Source organism: Mobula birostris, chromosome 3 (assembly GCF_030028105.1).
Source record: "Mobula birostris isolate sMobBir1 chromosome 3, sMobBir1.hap1, whole genome shotgun sequence".
Classification (NCBI taxonomy): Eukaryota; Metazoa; Chordata; class Chondrichthyes; order Myliobatiformes; family Myliobatidae; genus Mobula; species Mobula birostris.
The window spans coordinates 177444744-177471261 of record NC_092372.1 but is presented as its reverse complement, the minus strand read 5'-3'; the positions used below and the strand labels follow the sequence as shown (position 1 = coordinate 177471261).

At 41.0% G+C, this 26518-nt stretch overlaps 1 protein-coding gene across 1 annotated transcript in view; it reads right to left on the bottom strand.

The window, feature by feature from the left end:
* itga8 (integrin, alpha 8) overlaps window positions 1-26518 on the bottom strand; it is a 270386-nt gene that overhangs the window by 6526 nt on the left and 237342 nt on the right. The window contains exons 28-29 of the mRNA XM_072253739.1: window positions 9573-9674; window positions 7349-7471 (exon numbers count right to left, since the gene is read on the bottom strand). Of these exons, the coding sequence (XP_072109840.1) occupies window positions 7349-7471; window positions 9573-9674 (225 nt within the window). The remainder of the gene's footprint in view (window positions 1-7348; window positions 7472-9572; window positions 9675-26518) is intronic.

Genomic DNA, 26518 nt, shown 5'->3' with positions numbered 1-26518 from the left:
CGGCACGCATGCGCACACAAGTGCCCGCGCAAGGCTTCACGGTAATTATAGTCTTCTTGGGGTAAACACAACGTATTTGACGGTTACTCTTGTCTGTTGGCAACCCTACCCCACCCCACCCTGCCATCGGTTGGCCGGTCCGCAGTGCAAGAAAGGTTGGGGACCCCTGTTATAAGGCCACATGAAGTTAGCAACTATGGTCTGGGATCAGAAACCAATCTGTACTGCTGATAACAGCCTGCTAGTGCTGGCATCTCTCATGGCAGTACTATTTAATATTGACAAAAGAGAACAAATGTAGATGTTTTAAAAATGTATAACGTTTCTTTACCAAAGGTGCAATGTTTACTGAATTCTAATGTTGCCATGGAGTGACAATATGGTATGTCAATTTCCGTAATTCCAACACTTACATTCTATTAAGGTGCCTTTTGGAAGGTGACAATGATCTTTGTTACCCCAATGCAAGATGTCAAGCCCCAGAAGGCGAGGCTCTACTTTATGCCTTTCCAGCTGAGAAGTGTCTGGCAGTGAGAAGCCGTTATACATTTGGGTTAGGAGGTTAGTGGTGTGAAAGGGTACAGAGATTTTTAATGGGTTGATAAATTTGCTTGAAGTCCATCTTTCTTTCACAGTAGCTGTGCTGTAGTATTCAGCTCTGTGTGTATGCATGCCTGTGTACACACACACGTGTGTATGTACAGTATGTGTGTACATGTGCAATAATGTGTTGTATTCATGTGTTCATGTATGTGTGCGTACATAGATATTAGTGTATGCATATGAACTGCACATGTCTGTGTGAGTTTCAGTAATAGCATCTTATATGCGGGAGCTTCAGATTTAATGTGATGCCAATTTGCATATGGCATCTAGACATTGCATTTAATCTAGATATCAGCACATGCTCTTGCCTCTGGTCTCACTGCATGCTCTTGCTGTTTCATATTGTACTAGCTCTAAATATCCATTCAGTGTAGTTGACTTAAGTCTTTGAGTGTCTGCACTATGCAAGGGCTTACAATGTGGGGGTGTGTGTGTGTGTGTGTGTGTGTTTTAAATAGATAAACTAAATAAGTAGTACAAAAATAGAAATAAAAAAGTAGTGAGGTAGTGTTCATGGTTTCATTGTCCATACAGAAATTGAATGGCAGAGGGGAAGAAGCTGTTCCTGAATCGTTGAGTGTGTGACTTCAAGCTTCTGTACCTCCTTCCTGATGGGAGCAATGAGAACAAGGCATGACCTGGGTGACGGGGGTCCTTTATGGTAGAAGATGCCTTTTTGAGGCATTGTTCCTAGAAGATCTTGTGGATACTCTGGAAGCTGGTGCCCATGATGAAGCTGACTAAGTTTACAACTCTCTTCAGCTTATTTTGATCCTGTGCAGTAGCTCCCTCCTCCCCACACCACTGATGCAGCCTATTAAAATGGTCTCCTCAGCACAACTGGAGAAATTTGCAAGTGTTTCAGGTGACATACCAAATCTCTTCTAACTCCAAATGAAATGTGGCATAGATCAGCTGTAATAGCCTGAAATGTTTCTGAAGCTAATGGTGACTGTGACTTGACAGTCCAAGGGCAAGTGTCAGTTTTTATTTGAGGTCATTTTGAGGACACTCTTCTTGAAGCATAGCTTAAGTGGACATTGCTTTTCAGAGAGGCCTTGATACAAGTCAGACTTGGTGCATTACACTGAGTAATGACACCTGTGCACGCAGAATAAAAGCAGGGAAATTTTCAAGCAGCTTTACTGCTGAGACTGCATCTGGTGCACTGTGCACAGATTTTGCCTTCACATTTAAGGAAGGATAACTCGTATTGGAGGCAGTGTAGAGAAATTTTGGTGGGTTGATTCCCAGGTAAAGAGAAGAAAAATTGAAGAGAAGTTAAGAAGGTTGGACTTAGTTACTGGATTATAGAGGAATGAGAGATGATCTTCCTAAAACATCAAAGATTGTCAGGGGTTGACAGAGTGGATGAAGTGAGGATGTTTTCCCTTGTGGGAATATTTAGAAGAAGGGGGCATAGCTTTAAAGGAAGGGGCTTCCCAAAAGGTGGAGACTGACAGATATCTGAACTGTGAGGTAGTCCAGTAATATACAGGAAGAGAGTGAGAAAGTGGTGTTGAGGCCAATTCTGAGGTAACCCCCTTAACGAATTATGGAGCAGGCTCCAGCAGCCCATGCAGCCAATTCTGTTTTTCAGTTCCATGAAAAAGAAGCTGGAGAAAATCGTAAACAAATGCCTGTTGACTTAGAAGCATGCAAAGATGATCTCCTAAATGTGAACAATGTTCAAAGAAAGCACAGAGCCTGCAGAATGCTGTAGGTAGCCTGGGAAAGAATGTGAATGGTCCTTCAAGTACTGTTGGTCTTGTTAAAAGCTGGTTGCTCTGTGAGTAAACAATGACTGTTGTACTTTAGATAAAGAGGTCATACTGAAAATCACACTAACAAGCTAAAAATGGGTATTGCATGATTGCTGATATCATTGGGACAAATCTCATGCAGAAAAATATGACATAAAGTCAACACTGGAAATTTTTGAAACCTTGCTTTACTTTGGGTAATATTTAGGAGCACAATTCTCTTGTAGAAATGCTACAGTGATGTGCAGATATTTTGTATGAGCATTCGTATGAATATATTTCTAGATCTAAATGCTTCAGAAGTTTTTATTCAAGTTTTCTTCATATGGTTTTCTACTAATACTGATGTTGAATATTTTTGCAGTTTTACTCTGATATGCAAAGTCATTTAGAAGCTCACATAAAAACAGCCATTTTATACCACTCTAATCTCCATCTATATCACCAGGGCTTAATTGTTCATTGTTAATATGGCATAAAATCACAAGAAATGCCCAGTTTCTTCTTTGTACTTGCAAATATAACCATTAGGTGGCAGAATAGTCCCAGGTTATGATATCTGGACATTCACTCCAAAGACAATGGTACATTAGAAACATTGCACACTTACATTACACTAAATATATATTTTTTCTATTTGTTATTTGTCAGAATATTTGTTAAGCAATGACTGTTACTTTTAAAGAGGTACTGAAAAAATTAATTATGAATCTTACAAATATTTATCCAATAACAGAATTAATTTGTGGAAGTATGTCTGAGTTAAGTTTTTTTTACACAGAGAGTGGAGGGCGCAAAGAACGCACTGCTTGGGGGAGTGATACAGGCAGATACTGTACATTAAAGACATTTAAGAAACTCTTAGACAGTGGGCCAAAGGGCATGTATTGTGCTGTAATGTTCTATGTTCAAAATTTTAAAAATCTGATGATAATGATAATAATAACTTATTTATAGATCACATTTCAAACAATGGGATAAAGAGCAAACATAAAAATAAAAGACAGAATTATGTTAGTTAAAAACAAGGTTAAATAAATAGGTTTTGAGCTCGAGTTTAGAAGTGTCAGCTGAGTCTGCATCCATCAAAGTTTTAGATATTGAGTTCCACAACTTAGGAGCATCGATAATAAAAAGCTGGCCTGCCAATTTCCTTTTGAGGGAGATTGTTTAAATTTAAGAGACTGGTGAAAGAAGATCTGGGAGCTCAGGCAGGATTATAAAATGAAAAGATGACCTAATTAAAAGATGTCAATATACAGTAATTGTGTAACAGTGTTCTTGCTCCCATTAGTTTCTAACTAAAATAAAAACACTGTCAGAATTTATCCAATACACAGAAAATGCAAGTAATGCTCAGTGGATCAGGTGAGAGAAATAAAGTTAATACTTCAGGCAACGACCATGCATCAGATCAAAGTTAGACTGAAGTCAGGTCAAAGTCAGTGGCCAGATCAAAGGTGGTAACGAACCAACATATAGGAGGGAGATTGAAAATCTGGCTGAGTGGTCCAGCACCAACAACCTCTCACTCAATGTCAGCAAGACCAAGGAGCTGACTATTGACTTCAGGAGGAGGAAACTGGATGTCCTCGAGCCAGTCCTCATCAGGGATCAGAGGTGGAGAGGGTCAGCAACTTTAACTTCCTCAGTGTTATCATTTCAGAGCATCTGTCCTGGGCCCAACACATAAGAGTAATTACCAAGAAAGCATGGCAGTGCCTCTACTTCCTTAGAAATTTGTGAAGGTTTGGCATAAAATCTAAAACTTTGACAGACTTCTATAGATGTGTGGTGGACAGTATATTGACTGGCTGCACCACAGCCTGGTATGGAAATAGCAGTGCCCTTGAACAGAAAATCCAACAAAAATTAAGCATACGGCCCAATCCATCATGGGTAAAGCTCTCCCCACCACTGAGCACAACTATACAAAGCGCTGTTGCAGGAAAGCATCATCCAGCATCAAGGATCCCTCACACCCAGGCCATGCTCTTTTCTTGCTGCTGCCACCAGGAAGGAGTTACAGGAGCCTCAGGACCCGCTCCAGAAGGTTCTGGAACAGTTATTAGTACTCAACAATTTAGCTCTTGAACCAAAGGTGATAACTTCACTCAGCTTCAATCGCCCCATCACTGAACTGTTCCCATAACCAATGGACTCACTTTCAAGGACTCTTCATCTCATGTTCTCAATATTTATTGCTTATTTATTTATTTATTTATTTTGTTTTTGTATTTGTATAGTTTGCTGTTCTTTGGTTGTTTGCCTGTCCTGTTGGATCCAGTCTTTCATTAATTCTGTTGTGTTTCTTAGATTTACTGTGTATGCCCACAAGAAAATGAACCCCAGGTTTGTAATATGGTGACATATATATATGTTAATAATAATTTTGCTTTGTATTTTAAATTGTGGAGAAGAGGAAGGGGTGCTATGCTCAAAGGGAACATATGTGCGAAGTTGGAGAACAAGGGAGATGAATGATACAACTGGTGCTGAATGAGAAAGAATGAAGGTTTGCAAATCAAACCATCTATCTAGAGCAAGAAATGAACTGTTGGAGGATCTCAGTGTGTCAAACAGCATCTGTGGGGGAAAGTAATTGTCGAATTGAGGAGGAAGAAGATAGCCAATACATATAGGTGAGGTGGAGTGATGAGACAAGGGCCAATAAGTGATTATTGGACTGAGGAGGGGTGAAGAATGACAGGCAGATTGAGTTATGATGTAGACGGGGAAGGGTGCAGTTGGCAGACAGGCAAATCGGTGATAGATGGAGACAGGCAAGGGAACGAGAGGTGAAACTGAGAGCACAAATCAGTAAGATGTGTGGGTAGTAAGCAAAGTGGAACCTCGATCTATGTTAATGAGAATAATGCAGAGAAAAACCCTCACTGGAATTATGTTCAGTATTTCAAAGTTACAACATTTTTTGTCCTCTTCATTTTTCCTCATTTGTGTCACTATTCACACCTCCTCCATCCAGTGATTAACGATCTGCACCACCTCTCAGCCAGTACATCATCCAGTCCCTCTTCACCTGCACCCTATCGCAGATTATCTCTTTGTCCTCTCCACCCCTTTCCCTTCTCTAAAACATACTTGCCTCCTCACATTTCCTCCATCCAATAAAAGGTCATTGTTGTGAAATGTCGACTCTCTCTCTCTCTCCATAGATACACCCTGAACTGCCTAGTATCGATAGGGTTACCTGTTTTTATTTATAATGGCTTTTGTTAGTGGGTCCACCAAAATAGAAGTTAATAAATTTTCAGAAAATTAATATTGAATAAGCAGGAGCTGATGTTCTCTTTGAGATTTCCAGCAAAGCTTGTGTCTCACTGGTGTAAGGAGTTACAGGCATGTCTATATGAAAACAGTGTTGCAGGTTAACCATTGCTTTACAGTCTAAACAGGGCAATGCTGTTAATTTTGATTGGAGTACAACTAAAACGCAGAGTAGTTGAATATTATACAGAGTCTTAGATCAGCATTTGAGGATACTTAGAACATTTCTATACTCAGTACTACAAGACTGAAAATTGATTATTTTCTCCAGAGTGAAGCATGGTAACAATAATTTCCAGATCATTGTTTCATACAATTTCAGAAACAGGCCCTTTGGTCAACTTGTTCATGCCAATCAAGATGTCTGTCTACACTATTTCCCTGTGGTTGGTCAGTATCCCTCTAAACCTTTCCTATCAATGCAACCATCTAAATGCCTCTTAAACATTGTATCGCCCTCCAGCACCTCCTTTGACTGCCAGTTCCACATATCCACCCCCCTCTGTGTGCAACACATGCTCCTGAGATGACTTTTAAATCTCTCCCTCTCACTTTAACCCCATGCCCTGTAGTTTTAGACTGCCTACCCTGGGGAAAAGACTGTGGCTGTCTACTCTAGTTATGCCTCTCATAATCTTACAAACCTCTTTTAGATCATGCCCCAGCCTCGGTTGCTCCAAGGGAAACAAATCCTAGCCTATCCAGCCTTTCTGTACAACCCAAGCGCTCCAAATCGGGCAACATGCTTGTGAATCTTTTCATTGCTATCCTTCCTATGTGGGCGATCAGAACTACAAATAATCCTTCATCTGCAATCTAACAAGCAACTTGTACAACTGTTACGATGGCCCAGTTTCCTCACACAGTGCCTCGTACGATGAAGGCAAATATACCCATACGTTCTTCACCAGCCTGTCCATTTGGGTTGCTGCTTTCAGGGAACTATGTAACAGTGCAGAGTGAGGGACAGTAGTGAGGAAGGGACAGTGCTGAGGGAGGGACAGTGCAGAATGAGGGACAGTACAGAGGGAGGGACAGTAGTGAGGGAGGGACAGTGCCGAGGGAGGAACAGTGCTGAGGGAGGGACAGTGCTGAGGGAGGGACAGTGCTGAGTAAGGGAGGGACAGTTCCGAGGGAGGGACGATACGGAGGGAGGGACGGTACGGAGAGAGGGACGGTTCTGAGGGAGGGACAGTACGGAGGGAGGGACGGTACCGAGGGAGGGACGGTACCGAGGGAGGGACGGTTCCGAGGGAGGGACGGTTCCAAGGGAGGGACGGTACCGAGGAAGTGCCACACTGTGGAGGGGCAGTGCTACACTGTTTCAGGGACATAACCGTGCGAAGACCAATGCTGTGGGAGTGCTTGCTGCTGCTGAGTGTATCCATTGGCACTACTAGCAGGTTAAAAAAATCCATCCCTTGGAATATTTTGTCCTTATTCTAAACATTGGGACTGTTAAGCTTATTCTTTATAATTGAAAATCACCTTTGCCCCTTAGTGGACTGTATAGAATCAGTTGCCCAGTGTACATTCATTTCCAATGACATAGTTGGTATGAACGTTATATAGCATTATTAATTCAAGCAAATACCCAACAAGTCAGCAGTTAGCTCTTTTTTAAAAATTAGTGCACAATGTGTTTTAGTCCAGACTTCCTCTTCGAGAGAAATGAGAACCTGAAAACGTACCTTCCACATGACTAAAATCAAAATAGCCAGAACCAGCAAACCAACCAGTACAGCTAGAATTATGACCCACGGGGGAATAGCAAGTGAAGCATCAGGTGTGGCCCAAATCACTGACGTTCTTATCTAGGGCAAGAAAAACACGGCAATTTATATTTTACTCACCAACAGGATGTGAACATTACTGACAAGGCCATGATTTGTTGCTCATCACCAATTTTCTAGGTCACTTCTCAGGGCAATTTCAAGCAAACCACCTCAACGTATGGGAAACATGTAGAGGCCAGATTTGGGAAGGGCAGTGGATTTCCCCTGCTGAAGGACACTTGTGATATTATATATTTCAAGGCCATAATCATTCATTCCAGATTTAGTAATTACTTAAATTTAGATTTCCCAATGGCTAAGGAATGATTTTGTCTCAGTCCTGAATCCACAATCCAGTGGAAGAATAACCCATATAGAGGCTTGACCACCATGTTAACATAGTACAAATGCTTCTGCATTATATACTTCCTAGGTCAGGGAGAATACAACAATGAAAAAGGCCTTCTGGCCCATCATCTCTGTGCTAACCTTCAAAAACATCTTTTGAGTAGAACATAATAGTCATCTTTATTGGAGTCACACTCTTAATGAATGAAGTCCAAGTTTTTTCACAAATGTTCACAATTTAATATATTATAAATTTGTTTGATAGGGGAGGCTGATTAAGTTTGTCAGGACGGAATATTCTATATAACAGGGCTTGACAGTGAATTGGAACAACGACTCTCATTAAGTGACATATTCATTGAAAATAAACTACATACAGTTAAATTATGATAGAGATACAATAATCTACATGAATAAATCCATCGACCAGATTTATCTGCATTTTCATTAATTTATCTTAGCTAATCCTTTAATATGTTTTAATTGATTCCTTATTAACTCAGTAATAAACAATGAATTAGAATTCTGGGATATTTGTTTGGTATTTTCATTTGTTTTAATTGAAAGAAACCCGAGGCAAACTGTAGACTTTAAACTCTATTATTAGATAGAACCAGATTGCTGCCATTTTGACACATGTGGTCTTCAGAGGAGAACTGTCATTATTACTAGATCGTTTGCTTAATGGTAGGGCAGGGAATGAGCTTGATGGAAGGGGTGGGGGGGTAGAAGGATTGGGATTCTAGGCTGGCATCCAGCAGGAGATGGATGGTCTGTGAAGTAAAGCATAACAGGTCAAACACTAAGTGAAACAAATACAAATCACATAACCCTAGCTATTATTTGGCTGGATGTAAGCTGTTCCCATTTTTATATGTTCATGTACTGAACAGATCATGCAGTTAGCACAGAACAATAAATAATGCAATACTATAATGACACTGTATAACCAAATAAAAATATGGCACCTGAAAATGTTAAATTAGTCACTCTGTACTAATACATCTGTTTTATTTTTGTTGAAATTAATACCATCATTACAAAAAGAGAAGATGGGATATGAATCAATGTGATTTACAATTTGAATTTTACAGTATTTCCCTTCAAATGTGATGGGATTAAATTGTTCATCACTGGAGTTCTCATAAATGCTGTTACAGATGTAACAACTGACCAAATAGCAATGCAGGGCAAGAGATCTTCTGCTGATTAATTAGTAGATATACTGGTAATTAGAGACTTGCACTGGTGCCATTAACATCAGCTGCACAGAGACTTGCAGTACCTAGGAGAGAACACTACGTAGTTTGCAAGAAATAGTGCATTTAGTATAGAGCTGTATGTGGAGGGAATGAGCTCTGTGGTGGCAGGCCTGGCAATGAAGCAGTATTTTTTTTCTCAGGAACAAGAATCACTAAAAAATAGCAAATGTTCAGGATTTTTGAGATATCCTTCCTACCTAATCTCAAAGTACTCAATTCTAAAGATTATGAATTACAGGTTTAATTTTTGAAAATCTTTAAATGAGTTTCATTGATATTCCTTTAAAGAATTGTGTAAATTTTAGTTATGCAGCAGCCTGTAGAGTTACACTCTCTGTTGCCCTGAGTATATTGCACTTCTGTTAAACTATGCTAAAGCCTACAATAGTACAAAAATCAGGGAATGAGCAGGCAGCTAAGCATAAGGAAGTTGTATCTTATAATTTTTCTCTGGATCTTGAATACGTCCGGTTAATGTTCTCCAAGCAAGTCTTGTGTTTATAAAATGTGTTTTCCCTCAAGGCACTTACCACTGTACTTGCACTGGGTAATTCCTCTGGCTGGATCTTGTATGGCATTTCCTTCACTGCAAATGACACCAGAGAATGCAGAGAGTAATGATTGTTCCTTCTCTGTCGAAAAAAGAGAAAGAAGTGAAAGAGAAAAGCGAGTCCCAGTATTTAACTTCCTAAATTTTTCGCATGCAGGAAATTAAAAAATTGAATTTTATTATCTAGTATTTGCTGGAAAATGTGGCAATTTAGCAAAAAAAACCATACAGCTTTACTCTGACAAACATTGGGAATGACAAATGGTTCTTCAACTATACTGGATACAAATTTTACTTTACTCAGAAATGTACTTACTGAAGTGGATTATGTAAACATTCCCAAATTATTTGGCTTCCTCTGGAGCTAAAGAAGTGCTATTGAGTTTGGAATCAAAGTTTGTAGCTTATTGGTACTTCAAGACTAACATTCATTGTTAGTTTACTTATTAAGGAAAAAGCTGTTGTGTTCCTCTCCTATCGCCTTATAAAGTTTCAGAATAAATGACAAAAGGCATCAAATACATAGTAACAATTCTCTTTTTATTTTCCAGCCCTGTTTTATTTTTCCTGCCTCACACCCATCACAGTCCTACTCCTTTCCTTCCTGTTGTTATGATGTGTTTATTACAGTCTTTTTCTGATCTATTAAACAGTAATTAACTTGAAGCATCATAGTCTCCACAGGCAGGCCCAGTCTGTCTGAAGTGTGGAGTATCTCTGATAGTTTCTATTTTCATTTCAGATTTTCAGCTTCTGCAACATATTCTGTTTGCAAGTGATATTTCAATTCTGATTACAATGGATAATGATTAAATAAATTAATTAAAATTAGTGGCAACGCTCTTTTATAAGAACCTTGCATGGTAGCGGGGAGAAAACAATTGGTAAGATGTTAAGAACTGAAATTTCATTTCCTAATACCAACCAGTGTGAGGTAAAGAACTTTGGATAGTCAAATAGTGATAGTATAGAAACAGTCGAACATTAAGGTGTAATGATTAAGAGGGACCTGAGTATCCAATTCCCTATTCCCTAAAAGTAGCAGCACAGATAAACTGGATGGTGAGAAAGACATGCGGCATGCTTGCCTTCATAGTTCGGGGCACAGAATACAAGATTCCGGATGTCACAGAGTTAAACAGCACCGAAACAGGCCCTTCAGCCCAACTCCTCGGTGCTGCCGAACCTTTGCAGTTTATAGAACACTGGCCAGGGTGGACTTTGAGTACTGTGCACGGGAAGGATGTAATTGCACTGTAGAGAGTGCAGAAGCAGTTAGCCACGGTGCCTCCTGAGTTGGATGTAAGGTCAAAGACCCTTTGTCGGAAGGGGGGTGACAAACGAAGACTTGCAAAGCTGCAGGGATGGTGGTGAAGGGGTTGCCAGGGTGAACACAGGAATAAATAATGTTATCTGATCAATGAGTGAACGGGAGCAGTTAGAGGGTGAGAAATTACAGAAAAGAATGTAGGAGCTGCAAAATGCAGAGCAGAAAGACGTGTGCGGCAGGACAGGGCAGGCGGGTCCTTCGCTCCCAGTACTTCATCTTCTGTCTGGGTAGTTCGCAGCTTTCTTCACATAATAGAACACAGAACATAGAAATCTATAGCACGTTACAGGTCCTAACTGGTTCTGCAACTTCCCCACAACTGCCTGAGAATAACCACAATTATATGGTCCCCTCTGACCGCCACAGGAAGCCAGTGTTGGAGGGCATTCAGAATAGCAGGGGACCCTTGCTGCAACTTTGGGTCTTCTGCATTCACAAGGAAATACCCAAATTGCTCATGGCAGATGGGAAAAGTGTTAACACTTCCCGACAAACCTGGGCTCAGCTCCCTCAGCTTCTGCATTGCTAATGTTCTTTATCCTCAGTGAGCTATTATGTAAAATCAACCTATTATTACAGTGTTTAAATGAGAAAATGTCATGATAAAATTCATGTGCGCAATGAAATCATGGCACACATGTCTTATATATCCTTTTCCCTTTGCTTCTTTTCTCTAACAAAAATGTTGAGCAAACCAAGACAGGCAAAATATTGCCCACCAAAAAAAAAACGTATAGTAATGGTGTTACGTCTCCTATTTATAATGTGCTTATATTTCACCATAATCTATAACATTGAGAGCGTAATGATTTACAGCATTAGTGGCCTGGATTTATTTCCCGTTGCTGTCTGTAAGGAGTTTGTACGCTCTCCCTGTGACCATGTAGATTTCCCCTGGGTACTCCGGAATCCTCCCACATTCCAAAGACATACAGATTAGCATGTCACATGGGTGCAACTGGGTGGCATGGGCTCCTTTGGCCTGAAGGGCCTGTTACTGTACTCGAAATAATTTTTAGAAAACAAAAAAAGCTAATTTCTTTGTGCTTCATCTGCTCCACCACCCCAGAGGTGGCAGTCGTTTTTTGGAAGTTCTATAACATACATGAACGAGGTTTCTATCCAACCTCTGAAGCTGTCAGGGGAATGACCGAAGAAATTCTCAATGCAATTAACATTTCTGATGGAGAATGATTTGAACTGAGTAAGGTTAATGTTAATTTGGATAATTAGAATACCATTGACAAAAATCACAGTGAGAAATTGCTTACTGCCAGTTGAGGAAGGAAATAATTCAAATTCAGGACATTGAAGTTGAACTGCAAAAAAGATTTCAAATTGTTTGGTTAAAATATTGAATCTCCTAACATCTTAATCGTATCCACTGTTATACTATGGTGCTACATGGTATTTAACTTGGCTTTAAAGGAGTAAAATGGAAAATATTTTATTGTTATTTATATCATTTAACTTCATGTTATAAATGACAAAAAAAAACTCCAGCATACTTCCACATGAGACAGTATACCAAATGTGTCAATGCATGTGAAAAATTCAAACACTATTTTTACCTTGAGTTTTAAAAAAGATTTACCTCTTTACTTCCTAACACAGTTTTCAGAAAATTGCAATTCCCACAGGAAATCCCAAAAAGGCTTTTGGAGTCATGATGCATGATAACAAACTTCTCTCTGGAAATAATTTATCTCAGGAAATTTGACACATCCTATTTCCGGAGTACTGTAGAAACTGAAAAAAAATGCCTGGGCATTTGTGATAAAAGTCACTGGAATAAGCAGGCATAAATTGATTAACACATCAACCATGATTACCTCAAAACTACAACTAAAGGAACGTTTTCAACAAATCAGAGTTCAAATGGTTTTGCTGTTATGTTAGAGACTAATATATAAATTCTTCGCACCACTGAATCTGCATTGTTTTATTCTAAAGGCCAACATTTTGTAAACACTGAGGGCTAAAATAGCTATGGTGCATATTTCTACATGTAGCGCAGGAAATGGGTTAAAAACTGACAAATTTTGCAATTTAGGCCATAGCACTCAGTGCAGAGAAAATGGCCAGAGAAAAGTCCTGTATGAGTCATCATTCAAAAAGAAGATGTTTTCTCCCCCAATGAAAGCTGGCTTTTGCTGACAAGAAGAATACTTTAAACTTACAAATGGTTCTCTGGAGATTCCACGATGGGAAGGATTAAACTACTTCTAAGGCTATGGGATAATCTATAGAAAAGGAATAATATTTCTTAGTTCAGATTTAACGGAGAATGTTAAATAAATTGTATAATGTACTAAAGCACAGGTCTTTTTTTAAAAAATGGGTTCTTTTGGGTTTCCTTGTTTTGTGGCTGCCTTTAAGGAGACAAATCTCAAGGCTGTACAATGATGATAAGACCATAAGATATAGGAGCAGAATTAGGCCATTTGGCCTATCGGGTCTGCTCCACCATTTCATCATGGCTGATCCAATTTTCCTCTCAGCCTCATTCTCCTGCCTTCTCCCCCCATCCCTTCATACCATGACCAATCAAGAATCTATCAATCTCTGCTTTGAACATACATAAAGACATGGCCTTCACAGCTGCCCGTGGCAAATAATTCCACAGATTCCCCACTCTCTGGGTAAAGAAATTCCTCCTCATCTCCGTTCTAAAGGGACGCCCCTCTATTTTGAGGCTGTGTCCTCTGGTGTTAGACTCTCCCACCATAGGAGACATCCTTTCCACATCCATCCTATCAAGGTCTTTCACCATTCAATAGGTTTTAATTAGGTCACCTAATAATGTATACACACTTTGATAATAAATGTATTTTGAGCTTTAGAGCACCTCCTCCTTTGCACATTTGCTGCCTTTGTCTTGCATTCTGTAGAAAGGAAATGTCATCCTTACTTCTTTGCAATTGGAAGCTTGTGATCAGCAGTGTACTACAAGGATTGGTAATGGGACCCTCAGACCCCTGTTATATACATCAACAATTTGGATATGTAGGAGCTATGGTTAATGATACAGAGATTGGTGATGTAGTGGAACAAAAGAGTGAATGATTTTGGGTACAGAATGATACTGATCAATTAGGAAAGTAAGAGGAGCAATGGCAGATTAAATTAAATTCTGAAAAATGTGATGCATTGCATTTTGGGAGGACTAGTGATTCTGAGGTATACAAAATGAATTTAGGGCTCTTGGAAAATTGAGGAAGAGAAGACATTGCTGCGTTTGTCCAAGGATTCCTAAGTCAGCAGCAAAGGTAAATAAGGTGGTTATAAAGGCATATAGGATACCATAAATCCTTACCGTTTAGGAGGAGGCTATTGACTTGATGACAGTTCATGAAGGAATTCTACTCCCCAATAACTTCTGCTATAATCTATTCTCCACAAATTTCAAACCCCAGATTTCACCACTCATCTGCACACCAGGGTTAATTTAATTAACCTATCAATCCTCACACCTTTGAAATGGGTGAGGGAAGTGGAGAACCAGGGAAAATCCATGTAGACACAGGGAGAACATAGAAACACACAGACAGCACCTGGGTGGCTGGAGCTCTGATGCTGCAGCTCTTCCAGCTGTTCCACGATGCCACCCAAATGACAGCTCAAAGCAGCTTTATTGCCCCAGTGGTTCCAGGGACATCTGCGTCCCGTGGAGCCAGAGGCCCTAGATCACAACGAGCCCAATTTAACCTGTCACCATAGGTACAAAGCACCCATGTGTCAACTCTAACTCCACTCTAAACTCAAGAGGTACTTCAGCACTGTATATAAATGAGGCCAATGAATACTAAGAAGCAAAGTGATCTCAATTTTCAGGCACTGAAAGGAAGTGAAGGAAATGAGTGACTTTAAAATTGGTACCTTAACATATTAGATAACTTGTTTCTCATTTGCCTGATTTCACAAGGCTGTCAGATGATGTGCAGCAGATGAAATGCATCATGCACAACTTGCCAAGTTATGATATTGTCTTTAGGTTAGCTTTAACTGATAGAGGACAGGTTTTCCTGTCATCGTCGGGCACGATGGACATCTACCAGCAACTGCTAGCGGTACTCCTTACACCCACAACCTGTATCCTAAAGCTCCAGATAGGATGCCAAGGGTTGATTGTGACTGAGGGTGACAGTGAATGTGCTGAATGTGCAAAGGAAATAGATATATTTTTTTAAAAAAACAGGAGGAGGAGCAAATGTTGAGCCTAATGTAAAATATGAGGAGATTAAAGGTGTTTGAATAGGTTTCAAAACTAAAGAGTTGACTAAATTAGAAGGTGTGAGACAAAGATTCAGAGGAAGGTTGAGGAAACAGAGAAAGTATCCAATGATACTTTGATGAGGGTGGAATGCACGATAGATCAGAGGCCGAGAAACGGGAAGGGATGTTGCTCAGCTTTTGGTTTCCTAAAAAAAATGTTATTACTATGATAACCATATCAGCAATGGAGCTGCTCCAGTTCTTGACAGGATAGCAGTCCATCTTGCTGAATCTGTCTTCGTCTAACGTGATCTTCTTCAGTGTTATCAAGCTGTGGACAAAAATAATGATCCACACATAATGTAGCAAGGGTTTATTTCTTTCAAGATACAGCATGGCAATAGGCCCTTTCAGCCAGAGTATTCACTGCTCAATGACACCTAAGTGACAATTAACCCAGTAATCCATACATCTTTGTAATATGTGAGGAACGCAGAGCACCCAGACGAAGCTCACGTAGTCACGGGGGAGAACAGACAAACTCCTTACAGATAGAAGCGGAAATTGAACCCGAGTTGCTGGTGCTGTAAAGCTTTGTGCGAACCAGCCCGACCCTACCTGGGGGAAAGGAGGAAAATGTGCAATCACGAGGAATTCTGCAGATGCTGGAAATTCAAGCAACGCACATCAAAGCTGCTGGTGAACGCAGCAGGCCAGGCAGCATCTCTAGGAAGAGGTATGGTCGATGTTTCGGGCTGGAACCCTTCGTCAGGACTGAAGGGGGAAGGGACAGAGGCCCTATAAAGAAGGTGGGGGGAGGGTGGGAAGGAGAAGGCTGGTAGGTTCCACATGAAAAACCAGTAAGGGGAAAGATAAAGGGGTGGGGGAGGGGAAGCAGGGAGGGGATAGGCAGGAAAGGTGAAGAAGGAATAGGGGAAAACACAATGGGTAGCAGAAGGAGGCGGAACCATGAGGGAGGTGATAGGCAGCTAGGGGAGGGGGCAGAGTGACATAGAGATAGAGGAAGGGAGGGGGAGGGAATTACCGGAAGTTGGAGAATTCTATGTTGCCATGATGAGGCTAAACTCAGGTTGGAGGAGCAACACCTCATATACCGTCTAGGTAGTCTCCAGCCCCTTGGTGTGAACATAGAATTCTCCAACTTCCGGTAATTGCCTCACCCTCCCTTCCCCTATCCCTATGTCACTCTGCCCCCTCCCCCAGCTGCCTATCACCTCCCTCATGGTTCCACCTCCTTCTACTACCCATTGTGTTTTCCCCTATTCCTTCTTCACCTTTCCTGCCTATCCCCTCCCTGCTTCCCCTCCCCCACCCCGTTATCTTTCCCCTTACTGGTTTTTCACCTGGAACCTACCAGCCTTCTCCTTCCCACCCTCCCCCCACCTTCTTTATAGGGCCTCTGCCCCTTCCCTCTACAGTCCTGACGAAGGGTTCCGGCCTGAAACGTCGACTGTACCTCTTCCTAGAGATGCTGCCTGGCCTGCTGCGTTCACCAGCAACTTTAAAATGTGCAATCGACGTTTTGGGTTGAGACTCTCCTGTCCATTTCCCTACCTACTGTAAGTGCTTCCTGACCTGCTGAGTTCCTCCAGCACTTCTTGTGGAGCACAAGAAGGGTAAGTTGCACTAATGTCTTTGGGGGGCTAGGTTGAAATATGGCTAAAATTTTACTTTGCCCATAGATATTTTAAAAACATACATTTCTAACCTGTGAAAATTTTCCAGGTTATATGTGGGTTATTATGTAAAGAATATTTTGCTTTCTGCAGTCATTTGGGTTTTCATATGTTTTGTGTACACACTTTCCCTTTCCTAGGTACTATTATACACGGACTCTGTGTGCACAATACACATCGGTCTGAGTCATACCACTTAATAAGCCCAGGTGCAACAGTCCAAAGCCTGCGGGCCTTGCAATCATCTTCCAAGTTTCAATTAAGGGACAATGGCTGGAGTTTCTGGGAGCAATTCAGAAGGTGCAGGAAAGGTACATCCCAAAGAGGAGGAAGTATCCTAAAGGGAGGATGAGGCAATTGTGGCTGATAAGGGAAGTCAAAGACAGCATAAAAGCAAAAGCATATACTGTAGCTAAAGTTATTGGAAAGTTACAGAGGATTGGGAAGATTTTAAAAACTAACAGAAGGGAACTAAAAAGCATTAAGCAGAGAGAAGGTGAAATATGAAGGTAAGCTAGCCAATAATATCAAAGAGGATACCTGATGTTTTTTCTCAGGTATATAAAGAGTAAAAGACAGGCAAGGGTGGATATTGGACCACTGGAAAATTATGCTAGAGAGATAGTAAGAAGGAACAGAGAAATGGTGGACAAACATAGTCAGTACTTTCCATCAGTCTTCACTGTGGAAGACACCAGAAATTCGAGTGTGTCAGGGTGACAGAAAGTGAGTGTATTTGTTATTACTAAAGGTTCTTGAGAAGCTGAAAAGTCTGAAGGTAGATAAGTCACCTGGACCAGATGGACTACATCACAGGTAGCTGAAGAGATTGTGGAGGCATTAGTAATGATTGTTCAAAAATCATGAGATTCTGGAATGGTTACGGAGGTTTGGAAAAATGCAAAGTCACTCCACTTTTTAAGAAGGAAAGGAGGCAGAAGAAAGAAAATTATAGGACGGTTAGCCTGACTTAAGTGGTTGGAGGCCATAATTAGGGATGAGATTTCAGGGTACATGGAAGAACATGATAAAATAGGCCAAAGTCAGCATGGTTTCCTTAAGGGAAAATCTTGACTGTCAAGTCTGTTGGAATTCTCTGAAGAAATAACAGCCAGATTAAATAAAGGAGAGTCAGTGGATGTTGTTTACTTGGATTTTCAGAAGTCCTTTGACAAGGTGCCACACATGATCCTTCTAAACAAAACAAGAGCCCATGGTATTACAGAAAAGATGCCATCAGGTGAAGAAGGTTAGATGACTGGCAGTAGCAAGGAGACCTTTTCTGGTTTGCTGGTGACTAGTGGTGATCCACAGGTGCCAGTGTTGTGAATGCTTCTTTTCACATTATATGTAAATGATTTGGATGACAGTATTGATGGCTTTGTGGCCAAGTTTTCAGATAGTATGAGGATAGGTGGAAGGCTGAAAAAGCAGGGAGTCTGCAGGAGGACTTGGACAGATTAGGAGAATGGCAAAGAATTGGCAGATGGAATGTACTGTATATGGTCATGCAATTTGGTTGCAGGAATAAAGGCCGAGAGGAATAGAATATAAGTGCAAGGATGCGATGTTCAGTCTTTATAAAGCATTGGTTAGACCATACTTGAGGTATTGAGAGCAGTTTTGGGCACCTTATCCTAGAAAAGATGTGCTGGCATTGGAGAAGGTCCAGAAGAGGTTCATGAAAATGATTCTGAGAATGAAAGAGTAAATGTGTGCAGAGCATTTGATACATCTGGACATGTAACTCAATGGAGTTTAGAAGAATGAAGGGGGATCTTATTAAAACCTATTGAATATTGAAAGGTGTGGATAGAGCAGATGTGGGGAGAATGTTTCCTATCGTGGATGAGTCTAGGACTAGAAGGTACGGCTTCAGACTAAAGGGATGTCCATTTAGAAGAGAGATGAGAAGGAATTTGTTTAGCCAGAGGGTAGTGAATCTGCGAACTGCCAAAGATGGCTGTGGAGAACAAGTCATTTAATATACTTAAAGCAGAGGTTGATAGGTTCTTGATTAGCTACAGAGAGAGGCAGGAGTATGGAGTTGAGAGGGATAACGTCAGCCATGGTGGAACAGCAGAGCAGACCCAATAGTCTGAATGGCCTAATTCTGTTCCTATGTCTTGTGGATTATGTATGCATTACGACAGGTGAAAGAGACACATAGCTTGCTATAAGCTTCCACAAATCTTCCCTGTTGCGTAATAGTGCAGAAAATGAAAAGGCATTTCAGGATACCCATCAGGTATTATGCATTCAAGTGAACTAATAGTCTGAAAATTAGAGTGTTATGGCAACCCACTTTCTACGCAGGCGAACCGCCTCCCAAAATGGCGCGCACGTCGGCAGAGAGGCCAGCCCCAAAATGGCGCTGGGCCTTCTTCATCACCAGCAAGGGGAGAAAGCCCGTGCGTGGGAAGAGACTTTTGTAATACACCTCTGACGTCATTTCTGCCCGGAGAGGGTGGGAACGGAACTGCGTAAAAGCCAGTGCCGCAAAGTTTGAATAAACTAGTCTCGAGTACAACTTACAGACTGCGTGTCGTTATTTCTAGCTCTGTGTGTAGCACATTACTACAGTGTATTCTTTTTTCTGCAATGGCAGCCACCTTTCACGTTCTAGTAACACACATCAAAGTTGCTGGTGAACGCAGCAGGCCAGGCAGCATCTCTAGGAAGGGGTACAGTCGACGTTTCAGGCCAAGACCCTTCGTCAGGACCCTTGAGTTTTACTTTGCTTCAGACTAACAATAAACGTCTAATCCCAGAACAGTGTTGTAATGGAAGAATACATTGAAAGGTGTGATAGTGGGTAGGCAAATGTTAGTACATAAAGAAATAACACATATACAGTATTAAAAAAAATATATATTCCTTTAAGACAGAAAACCCCAGAGGAAAAGTGATTCATCTGTGGCTGACAACAGAAGTTAAATACAATGTTAAATCAAAAGAAGTGGCTAGGAAAATTGGCTGAAATAGCAACAAGCCTGAGAATTGGGAGCATTTCAGAACTCAGCAAAGGAAGATCTAAGCAATTATAAAGAAAGCCAAAACTGAATATGAGAGTAGGCTTGGGAGAAACATTAAATAGACTTTAAGGGCTTTTATAGTTACTTAAAAGAGCAAAGACTAGTGAGACCAATTGTGGGCGACTTTCAGAAGGAAGCAAGAGAATTTATAATAGGGATTAAGGAAATGGCAGAGTAGTTAAACAATTACACTGCACTCCTTCACGAAAGACATGCAAAACCTGCCAGATTTGTCAGGGAATAGAGGGTCTAGTGAGAGTGAGCAAATGAAGGAGATAAATATTAGTCAAAATTAGTACCAGAAAAGTTGGTGGGTTTGAAAATTGTGAAGACTTGGTAAAATTGCATCAATAGCAATGGTGCTATAGTATTATCATTGGTTTAATCATCAAGATCTGGGAACCTAGGCTCAAATTCTACCATGCCTGACCATGATAAATTCAAATTCAATATGTCTAATAATGATCAGAAAAATCATTGTTATAAAGACCACCTGGTTCACTCATGTCTTATGGAGGAGGTGAGGGGCACAGGTTGCAGTCAGGTAGTCTATCCTTATCTGGCCTGGCCTACATGTGACTCCAGACCCACAGCAATGGGCTTCACTCTTACCTGCCTTTAATTGGCCTAGCAAGCTATTCAGTTGTCAGAAACAGTGAGAAAGCCACAAGGAAGAGACAGATCTTCTGAAATTGACCTTGGCACCAGAAGAAACAATAGCAAAGAGTGCCCTGTTGACCCCGTAACACCCTTTGGGGTTTTTGCCAAAATTGAAGTGGTCTCACAGACCAATAGTCTGATGTTGTCATATTCAGAGAATCATATCTTCATAGCAAGATCTCACACACCACCATCTCCATCGTGGGTAACGTCCATACTCACCAGCAGAGGTGAGAATAGTAGCATTCAGTGTGATGGAACCACCCTAGATTCCTCAGTATTGGGTCTGGATCTTAGGAAATCTCATGGCATCAAGTTAAATTCTGGCAAAGAACCCTTCTACTGATTACCACTTACCAGTCCTGTTTGGCTGATGACCAATACTGCTCCACGTAGAGCACCAGCCAGAGGAGACACTGAGATGGCAAAAGTGCAAACTATATTCTGGATGGGGGAGTTCAATGTCCATCACCACGTGTGGCTTGGTAGCACAATGACTGACTGGGATGGAGAATTGTTGAATAATCTTGTGGCTAAAATCATGTCTATGGCAGGTGGTGAGGGAACGAACAAGGGGGAGAAACCTACTTGATCTCATCGTCACTAGTCTACATGTCGCAGATGCATTTGTCCGTCACAGTGGCCGTAGCTAAGTCCTTGTGAAGATGAAAACCTGGCTTCACGGTGAACATGCACTTTATTGTGTGTTGTACCACCACTATGCCAAGTGGAGCAGATTGCAAACAGATCCAGCAGCTCAGGACAGGGCATCCATTAGGCGCCTTGGGCCATCAGTGGTAGCTGCAATGTACTGAACCGCAGTCTGTAACCTCGTGGTCTGGTATACCCCCCCCCCCCCCTGCTCTAGCATCACTGTCAAACCCCAGGGATCAACTCTGGTTCAATGACGAATGCAGGCAGGCGAGCACGTCCTGCAGCAGGCACACTTTAGAATGAGCAACTAGACAAGCCAGATATAAACAGCACCCAATAGACTGAACTAAGCAAGTCTACAACGACAGCCTGCTCAGTAGGTACCCCACCCACGACCATTCATTCAATTCACACTGACGCACAGTATCGGCAGTTTGTACCATCACAGAATGCACTACAGCGACTTTTCAGACCAAACTTTCAACCCACCCCCACCTCAACAATTTACAAGGACAGGGGTAGCACATGTACGGGAAGACCACTGCCTGCAATTCGCCCTCCAAGCCAAACTCCATTCTGAATGAGAAACATATTGCCATTCCTTCCCTCTCATTGGGTCGAAATACTGGCTACCAGCACCGTGGGTGCACCCATACTTCAAAGACTGCAGTGACTCAAGAACATAATTCACCTCCACCTTCTAAAAGGGAATTCAGGATGGGGAATTAAATTCCAGCTCAGCCAGCGAAGTTCAAGGTTCAAAGTATGTATAAATTGCACAACCTTAAGATTTGTCTCCTTACACGGCACCACGAAACACGAAACCCAAAAGGACGCATTTAAAAAAAAGACCAACGTAACACCTAATGTGCAGAGAGAGAAAAAAAAGCACAAATCATGAGAACAATAAAAGCAGGCAACAGCATTCAGAACAAAAGTGAGTCCATAGACACGGAGGCCAGAGCGGCCGCAGCTGGCCACAGTATCAGCCTCACTGCAGCGAAGAGCAGAGCAAACGACATGGAGCAGTGGGCAGAACCGGCCCATCCCTGGCCTCCGGTCCCGACATCCTGCCTTTTCATCCATCATTCCTGGCATTTAAATTGTCCAGACACTGGGTTGTCCCTTGCTCTAAGAACTAGGCCCTGTCACATCGATATGCTTGGCCCACTACCATGTTATAGCTTGTACCCGGTCCTTCCAAGTCGGCCTGGCACTTAGATCAGTCCAATCTCGCTCTCGGTTTAGGTGGATGGGCTCCGAAACTCCTCTGGTCTGACTCTTCTCCACTTCGCATGATCGGACTCTGTCTCAACCATGTCTTGACCTCATACCCACCACTTCTCCTCAAACATGCCTTGACCACTCTCCGACTTTGATCACGCGCCTCCAACCTCAAGTCAGCCTCCCCTTGTCACTTCATTGATTGCGGTGATCGTTTACCATAATTTTCCACAGAAGTGTTATGAATAAAGTATTTAGTCATATTTCTTGCTTCATGAACCCCCAGTAGGCTATTGCTCATCCTCAGAAGGTCCATCTTATACCGAAAGGTCCATCTTATCTCATTTCCTTGAATAAATAAAAAAATGAATTTGGAAGAAGCAACTTTTGAGATACATATTTGAGGGTCTCGTTATCGCCTTCCAAACTTTCAGCGATTACTTATTGTTTTTGTGCATTGGAGTGAATAGCTTGACTCTATCATGTTAGAAAGGATGGACAGAGAATATTGAGAACAAGTATAATGAGTCTTTGCAAGGTCAATGTTGCATTGTCCCTCTTATGCATGAAAGGAGATACCAATGCAGATTTACTGGACTGGTTCCAGAATCTCCAGTAGGAGATACTGACTAAACTGAGACTATAGTGTCCAGGTCAGAAGAACGAGAGGAAACATTATTTAAACTTACAAAATTCATGAAGTTTAGATACACAAGGGTTTCTCTTGGTTGAGGAGTTTAGGAACACCGGTCAGAATAAGGTGATAGGATTGAGATGAGGAGAAGTTTTATCATGCAGCAGCCTGTAGATACTCAGACATGATATTCATTCAAAACAGAAAGTGATGGATTTTTGGTCATTAATACATCATTGTGTACCCCAACACAATATTTCTACTGAAAGGTTTAGGAGCACTACTGGAAAATGGCTCTAAGGGGAAGACCAACCATTATCGTTACGAAGCAAGCTCAAAGGGCCAACGGGCTTACTCCTGCCTCAATTTCATATATTAAAACAATCACATTGAGTAATTTACTTGCTGCAAAATACCCATTTAGAGGGAAACTATGGTCTGTTATGCTGATAAGTAAGACTGCATTTGCCAAAAAAATAGATTTTATCTAAAATCATTTAACTGGTTTAATAGGTTTACTGCAGTCCATATAGATAAAACATCCAAAGCCATACGCTCATCAATCATCTTCGTATCCTCCTCATAAAACTCAATCAAGTTTGTAAACATGACCTTCCACATGCACATCTGTGTTGACTCTCCATAATAAGTCTATGCTTTTCTGGATCCTATCCTCAAGAATCTTCTCCAATAATTTCCCTACCACTGATGTAAGACTGACCGACATACAAGTTCCTGGGTTGTCTCTACTGCCATTCTTAAACAAAGGAACACCTTTGGCTACTCTCATGCCCTCTGAGAACTTTCCTGCAGCTAGAGGACACAAAGATCTCTGTCAAGGCCCCAGCAATCTCCTCACATGCCCCTCTGAATAATCTGGAATAGATCCCATCAGACCCTGTGTACATGTCTACCTTAATACTGTTCAAGAGACCCAATACCACCATTTTCTTGAAATCAACATTCCTGAGAACATCAGCAGGCTTCTCCAAGCCCTTCTTCGTAAATATCAATGCAAAGTATCTGATTTTCTCTATGTGTAAATTCTCTCCTTTGTCTTTGCGTAGTCCTATCCTCTCCCTAGTTACCCTTTGTTTTTAATGTATGCAATAAAATGCTTTGGGATTTAAAAAATCCTATTCAACATGGACATTTCTTGGACCCTTTAAGCCCTCATGATTCCATTCTCTCCAGCCTTTGTTATGCTCCTCAAAGGCCCTGTCTGATTTCAGCCTCCTAAACCTTATACAGTATATACTTCCTTTTTACAGATGACTATATTTGCAACATCTCTCATCATTCACAGTTCCTGATCCTTGCCTTTCTTCTTCACAAGACCAGGCTCATCCTGAATTCTGACCAGTTGGTCTCTAAGTGACTTCCACATGCCAGATGTGGATTTACAAAATAACAGCTGCTCCCAATCTATTCTCCCCAGCTTCTACAGAACACTGTTGCAATTAACCATTCCTCATTTTAGCACTTCCCCCCCAAAAGGTCCTAGCTTATTTTTATTAATAACTATCTGAAAACTTATGGAGTTATGATCCTGGTTTCCAAAAGGCTTTTTCACTGCCCGCGATCATCTGGCCAGGTCCACTACACTAAACAACATTTAGTATGCTTGGATGTACTGAACAAATGGTGTCCCATCTAAACCTCTGGCACTAAGAGAGTCCCTCTCATTATTAGGGAAATTGAGGTCATCCACTATTGCTTCTCAGTTGACTAAAGGTCTTCAGCATTCTATCAGAGCCCACCAACCTTTTAGCAACATTATGGTACACAGCCTATAATGGTGGACAGTCCGTGTGGGTGGGTGGGTGGGTGGGAGGGAGGAAAGGGGCTTGTTTTGCTGATGCTGTTTTGTTGCTTGTTGTGTTCTGTGTTGTTTTGCTGAGCCAGGTGGGCATGCTATGTTGGTGCGACACTGGCAGTCTATCCTCAGCACACCATTAACGCAACCAGTCCATTTCACACTATGTTTCGAAGTCCTTGCGATAAATAAATGAATCTGAATCTGAATCTAGAAAGGTGAAAAAGGCTGTTTTTACTGTGAATCACAAATATCATTTTACTTTCTGATCAAGGAACTGATTTTTATTGTTTGGATTGTTCAAGTCAAGTGCACTATGATTTCCACGTGTTTAAAACATCAGTTGCTTTAACAACATGCATTGTTGATCATTTTCACATAGATTATCTTGGCATTTGCTTCTTCCCACTTTAAAACAATAGATTCAATTAGGTTTGAAAACAAGTCAACAATCTAAATAAGTTTTTAAAAGAAGCTTTTACCAGATCCAGATTTAGCTGACTGACTTATTAAACTTTGATGTGGAATATTTGAAAGCTAGCCATAGAGCTAAAATGGCAGTTCTGCAAACAAAAACTGTGTTAGGCTTATCTTCCATTTCATCCAAATCAGTGTCATCTAACTGCCATTCAGGGAAATAGGAAGGGTTTCTGGCTCCAATTTGCTCTTTTGGAATATGGCAATTATAAAAAAAGTTGTAATATCATGTCTGGGTCCTTTCACCCCAAATTCAGTGAATAAAAAAGACATAAAATCTTTAAATTTTCCCCAAATATTTCTGTTTTTTTTTGACATGTACTATTAGATAGTTTTCAATAAACAAAGAGTGTGAGCCAATGCAAATATATTGCAGTTTGGATGAGATATGGCACCAGATACAATATCCTTGCCTGAGCCAGAATTAAGTCTGTTTTTTCCATGTTGGAATGCAAGCCCAATGTATCAGCTTCCTGTCTGAGATGGTTCCAATTCATGAAGCCAAACACTGCAATCTCTACTCTTTACACAGTACAGCCAGATTAAAAATAAACACCACTTGGATCTGTCAAGTATGTCATTCCCATATTCTTTCTAGTGATTAGATATTTCCTTATTGGATGTAGCTAAGAAATCTTCTGGTCTGAGTGCTGTGATGACAAGTTAGAATGGGTTGTAGGTACTTCCTCATCATTAGATCAATCCGTGTCATGGCAATTAAAAATGTACTGTATATAAGAGAAGTGACAAGTGAAGTTTACCAAGGACGGACAACATCTGATGAGCAGTTGCCAATATGTCCTTCCTTTCTTATTGCTTATTGACTTCAAAAACATCTGAAGGCATTATGGAAACTTTCAATATCATGTGCTTATGGTCCATTGAGAGTACTGAGCACACACATAAAATCAAAATCTAAGCAAAAGCACAGCACAAACTTCAATGCTGGTATTATTATGCATGTTAATGATCCACATGCGAATAGAGGAGGTATAGTTATTAAATCATTAAATGGAACAAAGATGGGTGATGTTGTGGGTAGTGAAGAGAGTAGCCTTTCACTACAGAATGGCATTGATCAGTTGACAGGGCAGAGATGTGGAAGATGGAAATTAACCCTGAAAAGAAACAAGAGCATTACATCTTGGGAGGACTAATAAGGCTAGGATATTCACAATGAATTG